Source organism: Euprymna scolopes, chromosome 2 (genome assembly GCF_053919585.1).
Source record: "Euprymna scolopes isolate OS-2025 chromosome 2, ASM5391958v1, whole genome shotgun sequence".
In the NCBI taxonomy this organism is placed as follows: domain Eukaryota; kingdom Metazoa; phylum Mollusca; class Cephalopoda; order Sepiida; family Sepiolidae; genus Euprymna; species Euprymna scolopes.
This window is the reverse complement of record NC_136483.1, coordinates 100,744,811-100,763,842: the sequence shown is the minus strand read 5'-3', so window position 1 is coordinate 100,763,842 and position 19,032 is coordinate 100,744,811. Positions and strand designations below refer to the sequence as shown.

General features: G+C 35.0%; 1 protein-coding gene across 1 annotated transcript in view; it reads right to left on the bottom strand.

The window, feature by feature from the left end:
* LOC145293344 (sperm-associated antigen 16 protein-like) overlaps positions 1-19,032 on the bottom strand; it is an 80,539-nt gene that overhangs the window by 39,294 nt on the left and 22,213 nt on the right. Inside the window, exons 6-8 of the mRNA XM_080139988.1 lie at positions 12,230-12,337; positions 8,031-8,224; positions 4,300-4,436 (exon numbers count right to left, since the gene is read on the bottom strand). Coding sequence (XP_079996114.1) covers positions 4,300-4,436; positions 8,031-8,224; positions 12,230-12,337 — 439 coding nt within the window. The remainder of the gene's footprint in view (positions 1-4,299; positions 4,437-8,030; positions 8,225-12,229; positions 12,338-19,032) is intronic.

Here is a 19,032-nt window from a genome sequence, read left to right as displayed (position 1 = left end):
GTTTAATAATATAATCATGGAATACTGTGTTCCAACACTGAGCACTCTGCTTTAGACCATATAATGACTTGTTAAGTCGCCACACACTATTTTTATTTTTCATTATAAATCCCTCTGGAAGGGTAATATAAATTTCACAGTCTATTGGGGCATTCAAATAAGCATTTTTTACGTCCATTCGATGGATGTTTAGGTCATATTGTGATGCGACTTGCATTAAAATTCTGATTGTCGTTAGGTTTGTGGTCGGTGAAAACGTAGAAAAGTATTCTTTACCGTAAATCTGAGAGCACCCCTTAGCAACAAATCTTGCTTTGTACTGTTCTATGCCTGATGCTGTACTCTTTTTTGTAAAGACTCATCTGGTAGAAATAACATGTTTATCTCTTGGGAGAGGCATTACCGTATAGGTATCATTTTCGGTTAAGGCATCTATTTCTTTTTTCATGGCAATTTTCCATTCATCACAATGTTCTGAATTAATTGCTTTATTGAAGCTTTTTGGCGCATTTTCCATTGAATAGCAATAGTCGATTTGATAATCTTTTATATTGTCGACCACAAAAAAATCGGGTCGTCTTCTATTTCTTTTGGGATATCGACTTTATCATCATCATCATCATCATCATCATCATGGACACTCTTGTCTCCATGATTTTTATTGTTTTCATTTGTTCTAATTATTTGAGATAATATAATTTCATCCTCTTCATATGACGGGTTTTTGTCTGTAAAATTAAACGTGTCTGTGAATTTTACACACCGGATTCTTTTTATTTTATTTTTTTCGGGGAAAAATATTAAATTGGCTTGACTGTTTTTAAACGTGTCTGTGAATTTTACACACCGGATTCTTTTTATTTTATTTTTTTCGGGAAAAAATATTAAATTGGCTTGACTATTTTTATCGTATCTAAGAAATATACCTCTGTCGGCTTTAATATTCAATTTACTCTTTTTCTCTCTATATGCGAAGCAAGTTGAACCAAATATATGCATTCTGCTTAAATTTGTTTTTTTACTGCAGAAAGATTCATATGGAGTTTTAGATAGTGTTTTGTTAAAGCACCTGTTGCGTATATAGGCTGCCGCCATAAGTGCATACGTCCAGAGGTTTTTAGGGAGTTTTGATTCAATGAGTAGGCATCTTGCCATTTCAAAAAGTGTCCGCCACGCACGTTCAGCAGTCCCGTTTTAGTGTGGCGATCTAGGAGCTGATGCTTCATGCCTGATATGATGGTTAATTAGTAAAAGTTCAAAGTCTTTATTGGTGAATTCCATACCATTGTCAGAGCAAATACACTTGATTTCACCGTAGGAGGCCATGTCGGCTAGATATTTCTTAGTTGCTAGCACGGTATCAGATTTGTTCTTTAAAAAGTAAACCATTATTAAACCTGAATGGTCACCTACGAAATTCAACACATATCTATAATGTTCTCTGGCCATCGGTTCTACGGGACCGTTCAAGTCACAATACACCATTGATAGGATTTTTTTGGCCTTTTTGTCTGGTATCTTGTTTTGATAGTTTGTCATTTTCCCTTGCGTACAGACGTCGCAGTTGAAGGTTTTTGATGTTTGTATTTGCATTCCATCAACTACAGTCGGCAACTTTTTGATATCAGGAATATTGCAGTGTCCAAGAATTTTATGCCATGTCTGTAGATCATGGCAGGTGGTTTTTGATGGGGCTACGCTATTTAAATAATATAGTCTTCCATTTTCTTTAATGTCGAATACAGTTCCATTCGGGTATACCAGTTTTGATTTATTGGGGCTAAAGTTTATATTTGCACCTTGTTTTGTGGCAGCTTGTACAGAAAATATATTTTGTTTAAATTTTGGGATTAGAAGAGCGTTTTCTAGAATACAGAAACACAGTTCACCTTTATTTGTGGATTCGCTTTTTTCTGTGATCATTTTTTCAGTTTCTTCGTAACTTCTGAGTGCTACCTTGAATTGGCTAAAAGTCATGGGTTTTTCTTTCTGGGTTATTACGGTGGTAAATGGCTTGAAATCACTCGGTAATCCCTTAAGGACCATGGAAATTAACAGACTGTCACTTATAACTTCACCAGACATTTTTAAAGAATTTGCAGTTGTCTCGGCTCTTATAATATAATCAGTAATAGTTTCGGCTTCCATTCGTTTTAGAGAGGTCAGTTCAGTGTACAAAGAAATAATTTTAGGTTTTCCTTTCGATAAATAATGCTCTCTCAATATGTTTAATGCTTTGTAGCCGTCGTCCAGGGCTTCTCTCATTACCAGTGATAGACTTCGGGCATCTAAACACTGTATTAATTCCGCAAAGACAGTTGCGTTCTTTTCAATGAAGTCGGGGTCGTTTCTGTTTTCAGGTTGTGTTTGTAGTACTTTGTGTAGCTTTTGGATTCATAGATATCCTAGAAATTTAACTTGCCACAATTCGAATTTTGATTCGGATCCATCGAAATAAAGACGCACGCTGGGCGCATAACTTCTAGAAGTGTAAGCCATTTTGAGTTTCAGAACAGTTTCAGATGGTTCGCTGTCACACACAAGTCCTGGGAGGTGACTTGTTTGTAGTAGACAGTTCCACAGAACAAAATATTCTTACTGTGTCGAAACCCGGGAAAAGAACATGTGAAATTGCTCCAGAAAAGGTTTAATATTTATGAAGCAATTCTGGTTTCTGATTGGTTGGTAGCAGAACGTGAATTAATTTGATTTGTCAGTTCTTAGCAGCATCGTTTATAAATAGAATCGTCCGACTGTGTGGGATCATACCCCATTAATAGGTCAAAAATATTGCAAAAATATTACATATTATTTTTTGTTACAAAGACTTTTTTTTTAGCAAAGATTTTTTTTTGTTACAAAGACTTTTTTTAGCAAAGATTTTTTTGTTACAAAGACTTTTTTTAGCAAAGATTTTTTTTGTTACAAAGACTTTTTTTAGCAAAGATATTTTTTTGTTACAAAGACTTTTTTTAGGAAAGATTTTTTTTGTTACAAAGACTTCTTTTAGCAAAGATTTTTTTTGCTACAAAGACTTCTTTTAGCAAATATTTTTTTTGCTACAAAGACTTTTTTTAGCAAAGATTTTTTTTGTTACAAAGATTTTTTTTGTAGCAAAGATCCATATTCAACACTTTCTTTATAGTCGCCACTCCGACTAAAATCCATCTTCTCTCATAAAGGTCCATATTGCCTTGTTTGGATCCTGTCGCTCTTTTTTCTTTCAGCTTCTCAATAAATTTCGTTGTGCAATCAGAACACGATCATTTCTGCTAGCCAACGGTGGGCAGTGACTCAATATAACCATCTAAATTGAGTCCGAATCTCTTTTTAAAATATAATGCAGCATGATGTAATCTCCGTCAGAAACACATCCAATAATCATAACTAAGTGTTATTCCACCCAAATGGATCAGAGGGGATTCCAAATTGCATTGTTATAATGACTGACCTTATGCAGTCAAAACGTTTTAGCCAAGGTAACCTCCAATTTTTTTTCAGGTGTATCTCTTCAGACTCGGGAGTCTGTACAGATTCTGATATGGAATGCTACATGGGTATCTTATACTCGTTCCATTTGCCATGATTGGTAGAAGTCTTAATTTAAAGGGCTTCATTCAAAATTCTATACCAGATTCCTTAGCTTGACAGAAAAATTTTAAAGTTTGGCAAAATGCACCTGGAGAAGGTTGGAGATTACATCAGCTGAAACGTTGTGAGAATACCACTCAAGATGAGAATAGTAGTTTGAATAAACTAAATAATCCAAATCATCAATCCTCATCTTAGAAATTCAGAAAATCTTTAACCATTTACTTTTCTTGTTTTTTTTTTCCATAAATCCATCTCTTTATGTAATGCATGGATGTTGTTCAAAAACTAATGCCTCCTATTTTTTTATGCTGCCTGAATAGATCAGAGGGGATTATAAATTACATTGTTATGATGACTGAACTTATGCATTCATGACCTGAAAGTTTCATCTCTCTGTTGCAGATATTGATAGTGTGAGACTCTAAGAAAACAAACTCTTTCATGGATGTGTGTCAAAAGCAGAGATGTGTCAGTGAATTACTAGAAAAACTGCATTGAGAATGGTGGTGACTATGTAGAAAAATAAATCCTGGTGCGCAAAAGGTCGCTCATTTTAATGGTACCATTCTCGTCTTCGTGGCTCTTCAATTTTTTGAGTTAAAAAAATAGTAGGCTTTACTTTTGGAATGACCATTGTCAGAACGAAAAACAAAAGCAAAAAAAAAAAAAAATAGGATAAAGGGAGATGATTAGTTGGTAAGTTACCCTTGGCTTGGAAATGATTGATGGAGGAGGTTCCTTGACCTTTTCATTTAGTAGAGCTCTTTGAGTTGGTCCAAGACCATCATTGTCCAGTTTAATTCCTCCTATACCGCACAGCCTGTTGGTTCGGATCAGTTCCCCTAAATAATACAAATAACGAGAGAAAACTTTATGACTTTAATATATATATATATATATATATATATATATATATATATATAATTATTTTACTATAATAATTATTAAATACCTACAGACACTAGTATTTCATCCTTTTGGGAATCTTCAGTGCAGGGTCTCATGATTAACACCAGTTGATAGATTCAAACCCGGTGACAGAAGCCATGTCTGGCTTCATTAGCAAGGACCGTATCCACTTGGCTACCATTAACCGCGTGAAATAACATTGAAATTTAAACATTTTATTTTTAAATGTTTTTTACGTCAGTCAGAGTGATCTAATCATAATACGATGATCTGTGCATAAGAGCTAAATTAACCAGCTTAATTCAACTGAAAAGGCTCAACGATAAGAAACGAGTTTCTTAAAGTGGATGACATATATATATATATATATATATATATATATATATATATATATATATTTATATATATATATATATATATTTATATTTATATATATATATATATTCCCCCAAAAGCTCTGACCTTGATGGGAGATTAAAACTTGCGAATATGATTTCAAATGATCTGAAATAACAGCAAGAGGAGACTTGATTCCAAATATTTCTCATATGTTATATCTCGCCTCTTTGGTTTTCATGCATAAAGTAAATTTCATAGCATATAAGGATTATTTGATACTGGAGATATTCATAATCGTACTCTATTTCTAAAGAGAGGAGATATAACGTATGAGAAATATTTACCATTGGTATGTATCTTGTTAAGTGTGGAGCTATTCTGTAGAACAAAGATGGTGATAGTAAATCCAGTTGGCGAAGAATCAATGCAATTACTATCTTGAGTGTTGAGTGATTCTGTAGAATAAAGATGGCAGCAGGAGATCCAGCCGGCAAAGAATCAATGTAATCCCGATCAGCAGTGGTTCAGTCATGTCAAGACGGAGACTGATTAGCGAACTGATTGGAACCCAAAATTCGATATTTTTATAATGAGGTCAGAAACTTCTTATTGGTTGATTGTCCTAACATGTAGTTATAAATAACATTGTCCAAATTCTGGGAGTCATACCCTACATGTTTAGTAAAAATATTTTAGCATATCTGATATAGATTTAAAAAATAATATAAAGAAATTTAAAATAATATAATTGAAGTTTTGAATCAAGTCTCCTCTTGCTGTTATTTCAGATCATTTGAAACCATAGCAGTAAGTTTTAGTCTCCCCTCCATCAAGGCCCGAGATTTGGGGGAAATATTAGATATTTTGTAATTCATATGCAGAACTAGGAAAACAAATGACTGATTGAAACATTTTATGACTGTGAAATGGGGTATATAATTTTTACAAAAATTTGACAAAAAATTAAGAAAAATGGACATTCCTCTTAATATGCATCATAAACGGCAAAGTCTACACTTACTAATACACAAATTAAGCTGAAGGCTGTTCAAAAAATCTTTGTTTGTAAAAATCTAATGATTGGTTGCTTGTTTCTAAAAGGTTAAAAAAAAATGCCAAAAATGGGCTCTGGATGATGGATCATCCCCTTAATGTGCGACCTTAAGGGCAAATGTGACATAGCACACTATACAATTCAGGTCATTAACTTTCCAACAAGCCTTCATTTGTTAAATTCTGACCAATAATCGTTGAGATTTGGAACTTTTAAAATTGCCAATAAAGGTGGTATAATGGATGGATGGAAAGAACCTTATATTTTCAAACCAATAAAATATACTCAAATTTGCCTTCATTTGTATACATAGTATCCTGGCAGGCCAGCTTCAGTTTTGCTGCTTTGGGATGTATTTTGCTTAGGGTTTTTTTTTGTCTCCCCTGTGGGTTTGCCAGGCCACTAATATATATATATATATATATATATATATATATATATATATATATATATATATATATATATGTATGTATTTTCCCTTCCGAAGATTCCACGTTATTAGAAATAGATACATAAGTATTTATTTATTTCCAAAAAACTTTCTGAAAATGAATAAATACTTGTGTATATATTCCTATTAACGTGATACCTTTAAAGAAAAATATTTATAGCTTTAGTATCGCACTATCTAAATGAGAACTGTATGTTATTTATTCATGTGTAATCACTTCCCCAAGTAGTTACATTACATATAAACTCTCTCCCTCTCTCTCTCTCTCTCTCTCTCTCTCTCTATATATATATATATATATATATATATATATATAGTCATCCACATACGGTACTGTTTCACTGTATCACAGCTCATCAGTGCGGCTAGACAAGCAACTACCTAAAGCCAGGATCGTAATTTGACCACCCAAACGACAGCCGAAGCTTCTAACCGTTACGCTATTTGGCTGCTGCTAGGCGGGTAATGAATTAACAATGTTTCGACATCGTCCAAACGCCTAAGCTTGATTTGTTTACACAAAAAGCATCGCTTAAATATGCTAATGGAAGTTTGTATATCACTTCCCAATATGCTCAACCCAAGATAGGGAGCATTAGGTAGCATTATTTCATTTAAGCAAACATAACAGAATTCTTGTTTGATTATACCATTTCTTTATTCTTTCAATCTTTGTAACGTTTTTTGTTTTATGTATGTAAACAAAAAAAACAAAAAACAGCAAAAAACAAATAATCTATAAAAGCGATACACTCCTTTTACTTCCATTAGATGCATTGGTAAAGTGTTGGACTTCAATCTCTAAAGTCCTGGTTTCGAATCTTGCTAGGTCTAGCAACGTTAGATTATGAAATACGTGCCAGTAGATAATTACACATGCATACATACATACATAAGTACATGTATACATACTAGTATTGGAACGATTAATCGGAATTGGAAAAAATCAGAACTTTTGGGGTTATTGGAATCGGAAAAATATGTGCCTATTTTCCGATGCCAAAAACGATTCTTTCTTTTAATTATCTTTTTCATTTGATTTTGTTAAAACAAAATCTTCCACTGCTGGTAGTAATGATAAAATAATAAATATTTATTGATTTTAAGTCACCAATAAAACAAAAATCGATAGATCATCCCTCACAAGTGTGTTTTACGTTTAAGAAAATGTAAAGACATTTGAGATGTGTATTTATTTATTTATTTGCAAACTATTATCCTCATCTTCTTTTTTTATAGTTGTTGTTTTCACGATGTTTCGTCTAACTATTCCTCTGGCCTTTGTCAGGTTTTAAACCGTGATGGGATAGGAATGCTGAATCTTCAACTCTATCTTCAATAATTACTGCCTTCCATAGTTGTTGTTGTTGTTGTTGTTGTTGTGAAAACAACAACTATATAAACAAAAAAAAGATGAGGATAATAGTCCGCAAGTAAATAAATAAACATACAAAATTACTCATCTCAAAAAAGAATTCCAATAATTAAAATAATATATTTAAGATGTGATTTTACGGTAATCGAGAAAAAAATAACAACTCTATCGTTAAATATTTAGAGATTTATAAAGAATCTGAATTGGAATCGATAACTGTATCAGAATTGGGAATTTAGTATGGAATCGGTAATTGTATCGGAATCGGGAAAAATATTGGAATCGTCCCATCACTAATACATACATACCTGCATTACTTGGAGTGCCTTTCAGGCTGTCACTTTCCAAATCAAAATTCTTGATCTTATTGACAAGACTTATGCATTGCTCCCGAGAACGTTCCAACTCAATTTTGACCAACATCTTTTCTTTTAGGACCTTCTCATACTTCATCTGGTATAGTTGTAACGTCGGTTCATATTGAACGTACTGGCTCTTTAATCTGTAATAAGAAGAAAAATAAACGACTCATTTAAAACCAAAATGCACTTAACATAGAGGATGTTCTAGACATATTTGATACTATCTTGGAAGATAAAGCCTCATATCCTGGCTAATAATTGATGCATTCTCAAAATTTGAAGTGCATCTCTTAGAGATTATTATTTATTTATTTATTTTTTTTTGCTGAATACTGTTCACTTAAAAAATTCACCTTGTGTCTCCATCATGTCACGCAAGCAGAACCTAAACCTGGAGCATATGGTCCTCATATTGTTCTTCAAAATTTTGATCATGGCAGGCAACTTGTCCTTGGTGTTGCGGGTGGCACAGTTGGTGTCTTTTACAACTGGAGCTCACACATAAAAATCTGGTGGTCATGTCTTTGGAGAAATCAGAAATGTACAAGTGACCCACACTGATAATTAAATTGTTACACTTATCAAAATACTACTTTCTCTTCTCTGTTGGCTTTCTACCTAAGCAGGGGTCAATGTAGCAGGCATAAACACACCATATTTCTCTTTTTTGTGTACTTGTGAGGTGACTGTGTCACACGGTAACCAACTAGCTTTCAGGGTGTACTAATTTTCACCGATCCTTGAAAAAAATGCTTCCTGCCCCTTTTGGGTATTGTATTATTTAAGGCACTTCCTACCTGAGAAGGAAAAGAAAACTCTTGGAAACCAAATTATATTGGAGAAACGTAATAAAAAGGAATACATACCTGGGTAGTATCCCAAATAAGCAATCCTGCACCCTTCATAGACTGGACAAAATAAAAACTTGGACATTCTGACCAAAGAACTAGGAAACTAATGATTATGCCTAGTGCATTGCATCTGGCAGATTGTAACAGAGCGCGGATGTGTGCACGGCGGCTGTATGCAAATATTGAGCCGTGTGTGAAGTGATGTCACAGAGAGGAAGAAAAAAAGATATAATGAAAAGGAATGCGTGTGCAAATGAGGGATTACGTTTGATAGAATCATGATCATGTTTTATTCGGGAAAGTGCCAGAAATAAATGTCATTATTTGAATGGAAAAAAAGTGAGTCAAGCTATTCTTTGTCTTGGTTTCCTTTGCAATGGAGTCTACAATGTGTTGGATCTCAATTGTCTACATGCTAACATGTGTGTAAACTATGTTACAGGATGACGCTAATTAACTCTATGCAAAGGAGAGAAGGATAAGAAGACTTATAAGTATTAAAGACTGTAATAAAAGATCTAGGAGAGTATATAACCCAAAGTACAAAAAAGGCTGATTACTGCTGCAAAAAAGCACTTCCAAAATTAACCATAGAAAAAAGACTGAAACTTAGAAACAAAATGGTGGGAAAAGCAAAATGGAAAGAGAAGCAGCTACATGGACTGTTTATAAGACTGATTCAAGAACATAATTGCAAAAGTACATGAACATGTCTATGAAAAGGACACTTGAACAAAGAAACGGAATTTCTACTGACGGCTGTATAAAACAAAGTAACCAGAATGAGCTATCTAAAAGTCAAGAAAGGTAAAACCCAAGAAAAAAAAAAAACAACAACATGTAGACTCTGTGGACAAAGAGACGAGATGGTAAATCATAGAAATGAATGTAGCAAACTAGCCCTAAAGGGAATGCAAAAACAAACACGTCTGTATGGAGAAGGCAGTCCATTGAAAACTATGTAAACGTTTGCATTTTAAATATGCAAACAAAAGGTTCTAGCATAAACCAGAGACAGTATTGGAAAATGAAAAATCATGAAATTTTCTGGGACATAAATGTACAAATGAACAAACTAATCCAATCAAGGAGACCGGACATGATAATAATCAATAAGAACAAAAAAACAACAACAAAAAAAAAAAGCCTATGAAATCATAGATTTTGCCAACCAGCAGATCACAGGGTGAAGATCTAGAAAACAGAAAAGTTAGTAAATATATGGAATTTGCCAGAGAGTTGAAAGGAATTAGGAATATGAACAATTCCGAAAAATCTGTTAAAAAAGAGAGGCCAAAGGAAATTGGAATCAAAATTAGGATTGATGCCATACAATGAATGCTGCTAAAGGAAGTAGTCGAAATATTAGGGGAAATCTTTGAGTGCGAAAACCAACCCGCATAACTAACAAAAACCAACCAACCAACCAACCAACCAACCAACCAACCAACCAACCACAGATGTGGAAATAGAAATAGAACCAAAAGTATAAAAGGAACACTACATGAATCCAAGAGAACTGAAACTGCTATAAATCTCAAAATCTGTTCATACATGTTGATGATACGTCCTCGGCAACAGTCCAACAATGGCTTTGTTGTTGTCAGGCTGAGGTATGGTTCTTTTCAATCCTAAGAGGCACACTCTCCCAGACTTTACTTTCTCTCTTAAAAGGGTTTAGTTTATTGCTAATCGTCTGAGCCATCCCTGCCAGGGAATGCCGCCAGGACTTAGGCATTTGTTGTATAGTTATTATGTAACTCTTCCTCCCTCATTGTTCTTTAAACATATTGTATGAAACATGAAAAATCATGGGCAAACCTTATTTATTGAATTGGATTTAGAAATGCGATCCATAGAGATTTTCGTAAGTGATTATGCAGTCTCGTTGAAAAAAAAAAAGTAACGCCAAAACTATTTGTTATTAAGGGCATAAGCTCACATGTTCGTTTAGGTCAGTTAAAAAAAAATCCCATTTTAACAGTATTCTTAGCCGGAATAGAAAAAAAAATCCCATTTTAACAGTATTCTTAGCCGGAATAGAAAAAAAAATCCCATTTTAACAGTATTCTTAGCCGGAATAGAAAAAAAAATCCCATTTTAACAGTATTCTTAGCCGGAATAGAAAAAAAAATCCCATTTTAACAGTATTCTTAGCCGGAATAGAAAAAAAAAATCCCATTTTAACAGTATTCTTAGCCGGAATAGAAAAAAAAATCCCATTTTAACAGTATTCTTAGCCGGAATAGAAAAAAAAATCCCATTTTAACAGTATTCTTAGCCGGAATAGAAAAAAAAAATCCCATTTTAACAGTATTCTTAGCCGGAATAGAAAAAAAAATCCCATTTTAACAGTATTCTTAGCCGGAATAGAAAAAAAAATCTCATTTTAACAGTATTCTTAGCCGGAATAGAAAAAAAAAATCCCATTTTAACAGTATTCTTAGCCGGAATAGAAAAAAAAAAATCCCATTTTAACAGTATTCTTAGCCGGAATAGAAAAAAAAATCCCATTTTAACAGTATTCTTAGCCGGAATAGAAAAAAAAAGAAGCAAAATGCATTATTTTATTTACCTCATCTTTAGGAGGTTAGACACAAGGTCAAATGTTAGTTTGATGAAAGTGTTTCTGTTGAGCAAACTGGATTCGAACTTTTCAGTCTGTGTCGTTAACCAGTTAGCCACCATCATCTATCTCCAAAAATGGAACATTCGCAAATTGTTTGCAAATTTGCATGTCATTTTTGCGTAAGGATCCATCCTAATGTTCTTTGTATCACTTCAATTTCAGTATATGTAATGCAGAAGTAAATCTATTATATCCGTGCAAAGAATATCGGACAAGGATAAAAAAGGAATTGCTAGTCAGAATCAAATATCAATTTGTCAGATACAATGCTATAGCGATCTAACTTCAAGAAACTTATCAACTTTTGTTTAAATAGTAGATGTCGGTAATTTGGGAAACAACAGTTAATGGCTGTTTGGTTTTGTTTCATGGTGTAGTCGAATATGCTTATATTTTAATATGAAAGTGCACTTATTGAACAGAAGGTACAATGAGACCAGAGTAGGTTAATAATCATTTAATTGAGTTGAATTTTGATTCCTTGTTCTTTTTAAAGGAAGCAAAGACAATTCAGTTTTTCCTGATTTAGGTATTATAAAGCAGTCATCTAAGTACAATGGGATACCTTGCCGGTTATTTATTAAGTACGATAGGGTGCCTTACCATTTATTTAAGTACAATGGGATGCCTTACCTTTATTTATTAAGAATAGTGGGATGCCTTACCGTTTATTTTCTGTTATTAATTTGTTTTTTTCTTGAACCACTCTTCGATGGTGCATTCGATGGAAGTCTCGTTGCTTACGTAGTTTCACATGAATTTCTTCTGCTTTGCTAAAAGAAGGAAAAATAGGGCAAGAAAAGTACATTATAAAATTATGAAACAATGAGCACACATTTAATAGCGGTTTTCTGTTACAGGCTGAAATAACTGGCCACACTTGAAATCAGTAAAAGACTATAGCAAAACTCTGCGGAAATTACACGATGTTTTATAAAACACTGTATTCTCGTTCTCTCTACTGTAAAACTATTTTCCAGCTAAATATATTTTTTTTCATGAATTAGAATTAATGAGCCACCGAAATTGAGTAAATGCACAGGAGTTGAATTACATGAAGATTGAGAGATGATAATCAATTTGTGCAGACAAGAAGTGTAAGACTATGCAGATTAATAAGACAACTCAGACATGGAGAATATATATTTGGATGGCAAAGCTATTTTTTGTTTTTTTACTGTTATTTCACCCCAAACAAGGCGCCTTCCCACTTGGACACAAGGGGCTACTATTTGGGATCAAAATTTGCAAAGACACTATATAGGGAGTTGAGCAGCAAGATGTCTGTTCACACTACACTTGAACTTCTTCATGTAAGTACAATTAGGAAAGCAAGGATTTCAAGTGAGTCTTGAAGTTCGAGAGAAGAAACTATTAGAGTAGAAGGCTTTTCAGCATCTAGAGATCCTCTACAATGAAGGGGTGGGATTTTGCTGCTTGTCCGGTTAGATGAGCATATTTACATGAATGTACATGATACAAGTGCCTTAAATTTGTCGGACTGTTCAAAAGTTTGGTTAACACATGACCATGCGGAGAATCAGGTGGCAGTGTGATTGCACGAGTTACGATTGGATGGAATAAATTCATAGAAGTTCCGCTATTACTGATCAGCAGATTGTTAGTACTGCCAACTAAAGGAACAGTCTATCAGGTAAGTGTATACTGTGTGATAATGTATGGACATGAAACCTGGTCAATGAGGGTTAGGGTATGTGTTGCATGGAGAGAAATGATATGAGAATGATAAGATGCATGTGTAATCAAATCTGAAAGATCGGCTTAGTTCTGATTGTAACCTCTCCAGTGCAGCTCAGCTCAGGTGCATAGGCTCGTGATTGAAATGCACCCATAGCCAATACCTGTGGCGTTACCCGTGGTTTTGTCTAGTGGTCGAATTTGTCTTCGCCATCGTCATCGGTCGCTCTCCGGTTCCGTTTTCAAATCAGCTTCCAACCGTCACCTGGGCTATCGGAGAAATATATTGCATTCACAACAGCGTTCCAATCAAAGAAAAGAAAGTCAAAACTTAATTGGTTTTTCTTAACATAGAATTGATTATTGTCTTTGACTTTACAAATAATAGTTACACACTGGCCTAGTCATGCAACTTAGGGGGCTGGCAGTTTTGTTTCTTTTACCAAGTTCTCCGTTCTTCATCTACCGTCAGTCCACGGAAAGGGATCAGCGAAAAAAGACCCCAATTAACCAAGTGTTTTGTTTTTATCAAATCAGTAATTCCTCCTTCCCCCCTTTTGGAGTTATTCTTTATTTTTCTTCCCTTCCTCTCCCTCTCTTCTTTTATCCTATTAATTTGTAATCGCTTTTTCTTCTTTTGAATTTCCTCCCTCTCTCTGTTTCCCTAATTTCTACTCCTCCTTTCGGCTTTATCTATCCCCATTTTTAACCCTCATTGCACTGAGGTGTTCACTTATCATGTAATTAGGAGCTATTAGTCACCCCAGGTCGGACAATACCTGGCGGCGACCCCTCACCACCGATTCCCACCCCAAGCTGTCACTTTAAGAATCTCTGGATTTCTTCATATCGCTCAACAGAGGGTCTAAAAACAACTTTTTCGTTGTTAACGGATATACAATAGCAATAAGATAAGAACAATTATTTGTTTTTTTTTTCTTTCTGACAAAATCCCATAGACATTTCTGTTTAAAACAACATCAAACCATCATCATCATAATCATTAGAATTCAGCCGTGCGAATTCCTCTGAATTTGTGTCGACTAGCAAGGTCACTCAGCATCGCTCGGTCCGCATCATGTCACATGATGACCTCAGTAGAAGATTAAATTTGGACAGTATAAGGAGATGTGTGTAGAACAGGAGACTTTGATGGTATGGCCACATTGAAAGAATAGAGAGTTGTTGGGTAAGTAGATGTAGAAAAATTGGAGTAGCAGGGGCGATTCACAGGGGAAGGCTAAAAGCTGTTGTTGTTATTAAAGAAGAAGAAGAAGAAGAAGAAGAAGAAGAAGAAGAAGAAGAAGAAGAAGAAGAAGAAGAAGAAGAAGAAAGAACGGGAAGAAAAGGAGGAAAAAGTAGAAAAGAAAGAAGAGGAGGAAGAAGAAGAAGAAGAAGAAGAAGAGAAAAGAGGTAGAAGAAGATAAAAAAGAAGAAAAGGCAGAAGAAGAAAAGAAAGACAAAAAGAAAGAAAGAAAGAAGAAGAAGAAGGAGAAAAGAAAGAAGAACAAGAACAAGAGGAGAAAAAAGAAAAAAAGGAAGAAGAAGAAAAGAAAAAAGACAAAAGGAAAGAAGAAGAAGAGGAGGAGGAAGAAGAAAAGGAAGGATAAAAGGAAGAAGAGGTAGTAGTAGTAGAAGAAGAAGAAGAAGAAGAAGAAGAAGAAGAAGAAGAAGAAGAAGAAGACAAAGAAAGAAAAAAATTAACCTTCATTTTGGGTGGAATTTGCATACCAGAATACTTTTCTGGGATTCTTTTCTTAGTTCTTATATGAAGCAAACTTGCCACTTCTTTTATACAGATTATCTATTCGTGTTATTTAGATTCTTCAAACTACTGTTCTCATCTTTTCACAACGTTTCGATCGATGTAAACTTCGACTTTCTTTTGGTGCATCTTACCGACTCTGGAAATCTTTCTGTCACACCCTGCCTGGTCATGACCCAGTCATATCTGATAGAATGGGAGCATGTTAACTCCGTGTGATAAAAATAAGGTTTCATTCGAAATTTTGGGCAAATTCCCAAGTTTGACAGAAAGATTCCAAAAGTCTGACAGAAAAATTCCCGAGTTTGACAAGATACCCCTAAAGGAGGTTGGAGGTTACATCAGTCAGAATATTGTGAAAATAACACTCAAGATGAAAACAGTAGTCTGAAGAATCCAAATAATAAAATTCTGTCCTCATCTAAAAAATTCAGAAACATTTGAGTATTGCTTATGCAGATCAAATTAAAAAAAAAAAAATAATTGAATGTTCCTCGATTTAAAAAAAAAAAATTTATTTACATGTTTAAGAATCGAGATGTATTAAAAAAAAAAAAAATGCAAACCATAAGAAAATATGAATGACAGAATTCTAGTTATGATGATCATTCGATTTTGGAACAATTCATTTTGAAATCGTACTAAAATGTTAATTTTTGGCAACAGCGATATTTCTCAATTACATTTTTTTTTTACTTGCTTATGTTCTTTGTATTCTAATTTAAAACGTTAATTTCATATTGTTTTCTTTTTTGTTTCGCACCTACATTAATCTGGCAGTAGAATGCCGGCCCCCAAGTCCCACTCTGCTATTAGTATATCTATTGATATTATTTTTAAAGAATCACCCCCATCTTTAAACTGCTTTTTTCCCCTCCATGTTTTGTGCTGTTAAAAACTAATATACTATTAAAATCTATCACAAATTGTTAGTTTGCAAGATTAGTTTAAAGTTAATGGTAGGGTTGTAGCAATCACGAATAAGATTTATTTTCTATCGCGATTGGGGGCGGCCAGGGGTGGTAGGGATTTAATAAAATTTCTGTTTAGATTGGGGAGGGGGCGCGGGGGGCAGGGGTGGTTGCGATGTTCTACTCGGTAAATGTCGGCGTGTTACTTACGGAAAAACGGTTAATTAAACTGCAGAAGCACCTGTTAAACTACACAAATTCTTCCCCCCTCCCCGCAAAAAAGAACGAAAGATATAAAAATATTTTTGTAAACCGCTCGTTAAAACTTTATTTTTTTTTTTAGATCAATTAAAAAGCATTAAAAACTACGTAAGACAAGAAGAAAGAAAGAAAAAAAAAAAAAATGAACGTATCATGTAAGAAAAACACCATCGAAGACGGTGAAGTTCCAAATAGTCCCAAGGTCCAGGGGTTCATACCATGCAAATGGTAAATTTGCAACGGGTTTGATTATCAGATTCGTTGTCAGCAACCTCGAATACCCCTAAAAAAACAAACAAACAAATTAGAGTGGTGGGGTTCTGTTGTAGCGTAAGGTAACATTTACCTCGGAATTTATTTGTATTTTTTCACATAAGGATGTGAATTGGTGAGACCTTTCTAACAATCGGCGATCCTGATAAATTTACCTTTAATAGTCCGATGAATACACCCCATACTCTTGACTTCAATAAAATTGCGACACACGCAACCTAACCTCGGTCCTAAAAATGGATAAATCCCGATTATAAGTTGGTTATCCTACCGATCTCACATCTTACAAGTGATGACTCGCTGTGAGACATTACAGCATATTGTACAAAAATGCCGAATTTGTCACACGGGCATAAAAGAACAATAACAAAAAACAAAAAACAAAAAACAAACAAACAAACAACAGAACTTTACACACTACAATCACGGGAAATAACTCTATTTGGTTTGTTATTGCAATAAGTTGTCTCCCTTGGCACTTTAAAATAGTTATTTCCCATTATTGTTTAAGAAAAATAAAATTTGTATGTGTAATAATGAAATTATATAATTGTTTAAAAAACAACTAAAAAAAGCAGAATAATGATTTCTGATCGCTAACACAATAAATATTATATTATGATCTTAGCCGAGTGGCTTGCAGAGAGGTGGGGTGCGATGAAATAGTGACATTAAAATTAAAGAGATGGGTCCAATCATATTTTAAAAAAAAATTTTTTTTTTATTACATTTTCACCCCAAACAAGGCACATTGCCACTTTGGTGTAGGGGGCTACTATCAGGGGAAACATCTACTGGGGTATTATGTAGGGATTAGGGCAGCGAGATGTTGGTTCACGTTGTACTTGAACTTATGCATGTCAGTACAGTTGGGGAAGCATTGACCTGGAATGGAATTCCAAAGTCTAGCAGTTCTGGGGAAGAAACTACTGGAGTAGAAAGATCTTTTACATCTAGGGATCTCTACAGTGTGGGGGTGGGATTTTGCAGCTAGTCGGGTCTGTCGAGGGTGTTCACGTCGTGGGGGCACGTGCTTGCAGTTCTTCAGAGCATTCACCATTATAATACTTGTAGAACAGGCAGAGGGATGCAACGTTTCGACGATGGAACAGAGGCTGAAGCTTAGATGCCAGTTTAGGGCCTATCAGATTTGCGACTCTCTTTTGAACCCTGTCAAGGAGCGAGAGACTAGTAGCCGATGCACCAGCCCAAATATGACAGCAATACTCCATACATGGGCGAATAGTGGCCTTATAGAGGTACAGGATACTTTCAGGTGTTAGAAGTTTTCTAGCATGGTAGAGAGAGCCCACCTTCCTCGCAGCGGCCCTGGCAATTCCCTCGATGTAATTGTTCCAACTCATGTTTCCTGTGAACGTTAGGCCAAGGAGCTTGAGAGACGTACTCTCAGATAAAGAGTCGTTGGCCATTGCTATAGGTGGTAGAGAAGGCTTCCTGCAATCATTGAATGAAACCAGTTTTGTCTTGGCGGCATTGAACGTGACCATCCATTTTTGTCCCCATTCCACTACTGATTGGAGGTCATCCTCTAGTGTTTCTGCCATTACTTTAGATATATGTTCATTTGTTTTCCTGTCGTGCCTGCTATAGAGTGTGGTGTCATCAGCATATATTCCCATCTCAGAAGCAATTTTGTCGGGGAGGTCATTTATGAATATCAGGAACAGCAGAGGTCCAAGGATAGATCCCTGGGGCACTCCCGCATTTATATCATACTGTTCAGATGTACGACCGTCGAGGACAACCTGAATTTTTCCCCCATCTAAGAAGGATTTAATTATGTTAAGAATTCTACCAGTGATACCGTAAGATCTAATCTTCCTGAGGAGACCCTCATGCCATACCCCGTCAAAAGTCCTAGATATATCTAGAGCTACCGCTCTGCCCTCTCCCGCTTTGTCCAGTGAATGGTATATGTGTTCAGAGATTACAGTGAGGATGTCTGTCGTGGAACGGGCTTGTCTAAATCCATATTGTTGGTCGGTCAGAAGTATTCATATTCAAACTGCCTCCCTTTATCATATTTTTCAGTACTAGGATTTCTACTTGAGTTCTTGGGACATAGAATTAAAGAGTTGGCCTCTAATATTATTAGAGCATCACCGGGTATCTGTAGCTTATTATTCTAGTCTGAAGGTCAGGCCAAACAACTAGGGTTCGATATGTGGGTATCTAAATTTCTAAGTTAAGATTATTTAGTCTTTTTTGTTTGAAAGTGCTCTTTCTTCTGTTTGTTTCTATGGCATATTATTGGCAAAAGAAAGATCCAGATTGTCCTCAATGCATGCACATCTAAACAACATAACATTAATGTGGATATGTCTTAGAGATCGATCTTTGGAACTTTATTATTGTTAATTTTCATAAACGGCCCCCTCGATGCAATGACGCCTGGTGTAGGTATATTTGCAGATGACACCATGCTTCATTCCCGATATAAGAAAAATGAACGACTGAATCCCTAGAAAATAACCTCCTGTCGGTAGTGGAATGGGGACGAAAATGGGGGAAAAAATTTATTTCTGTAATAATGATGCAA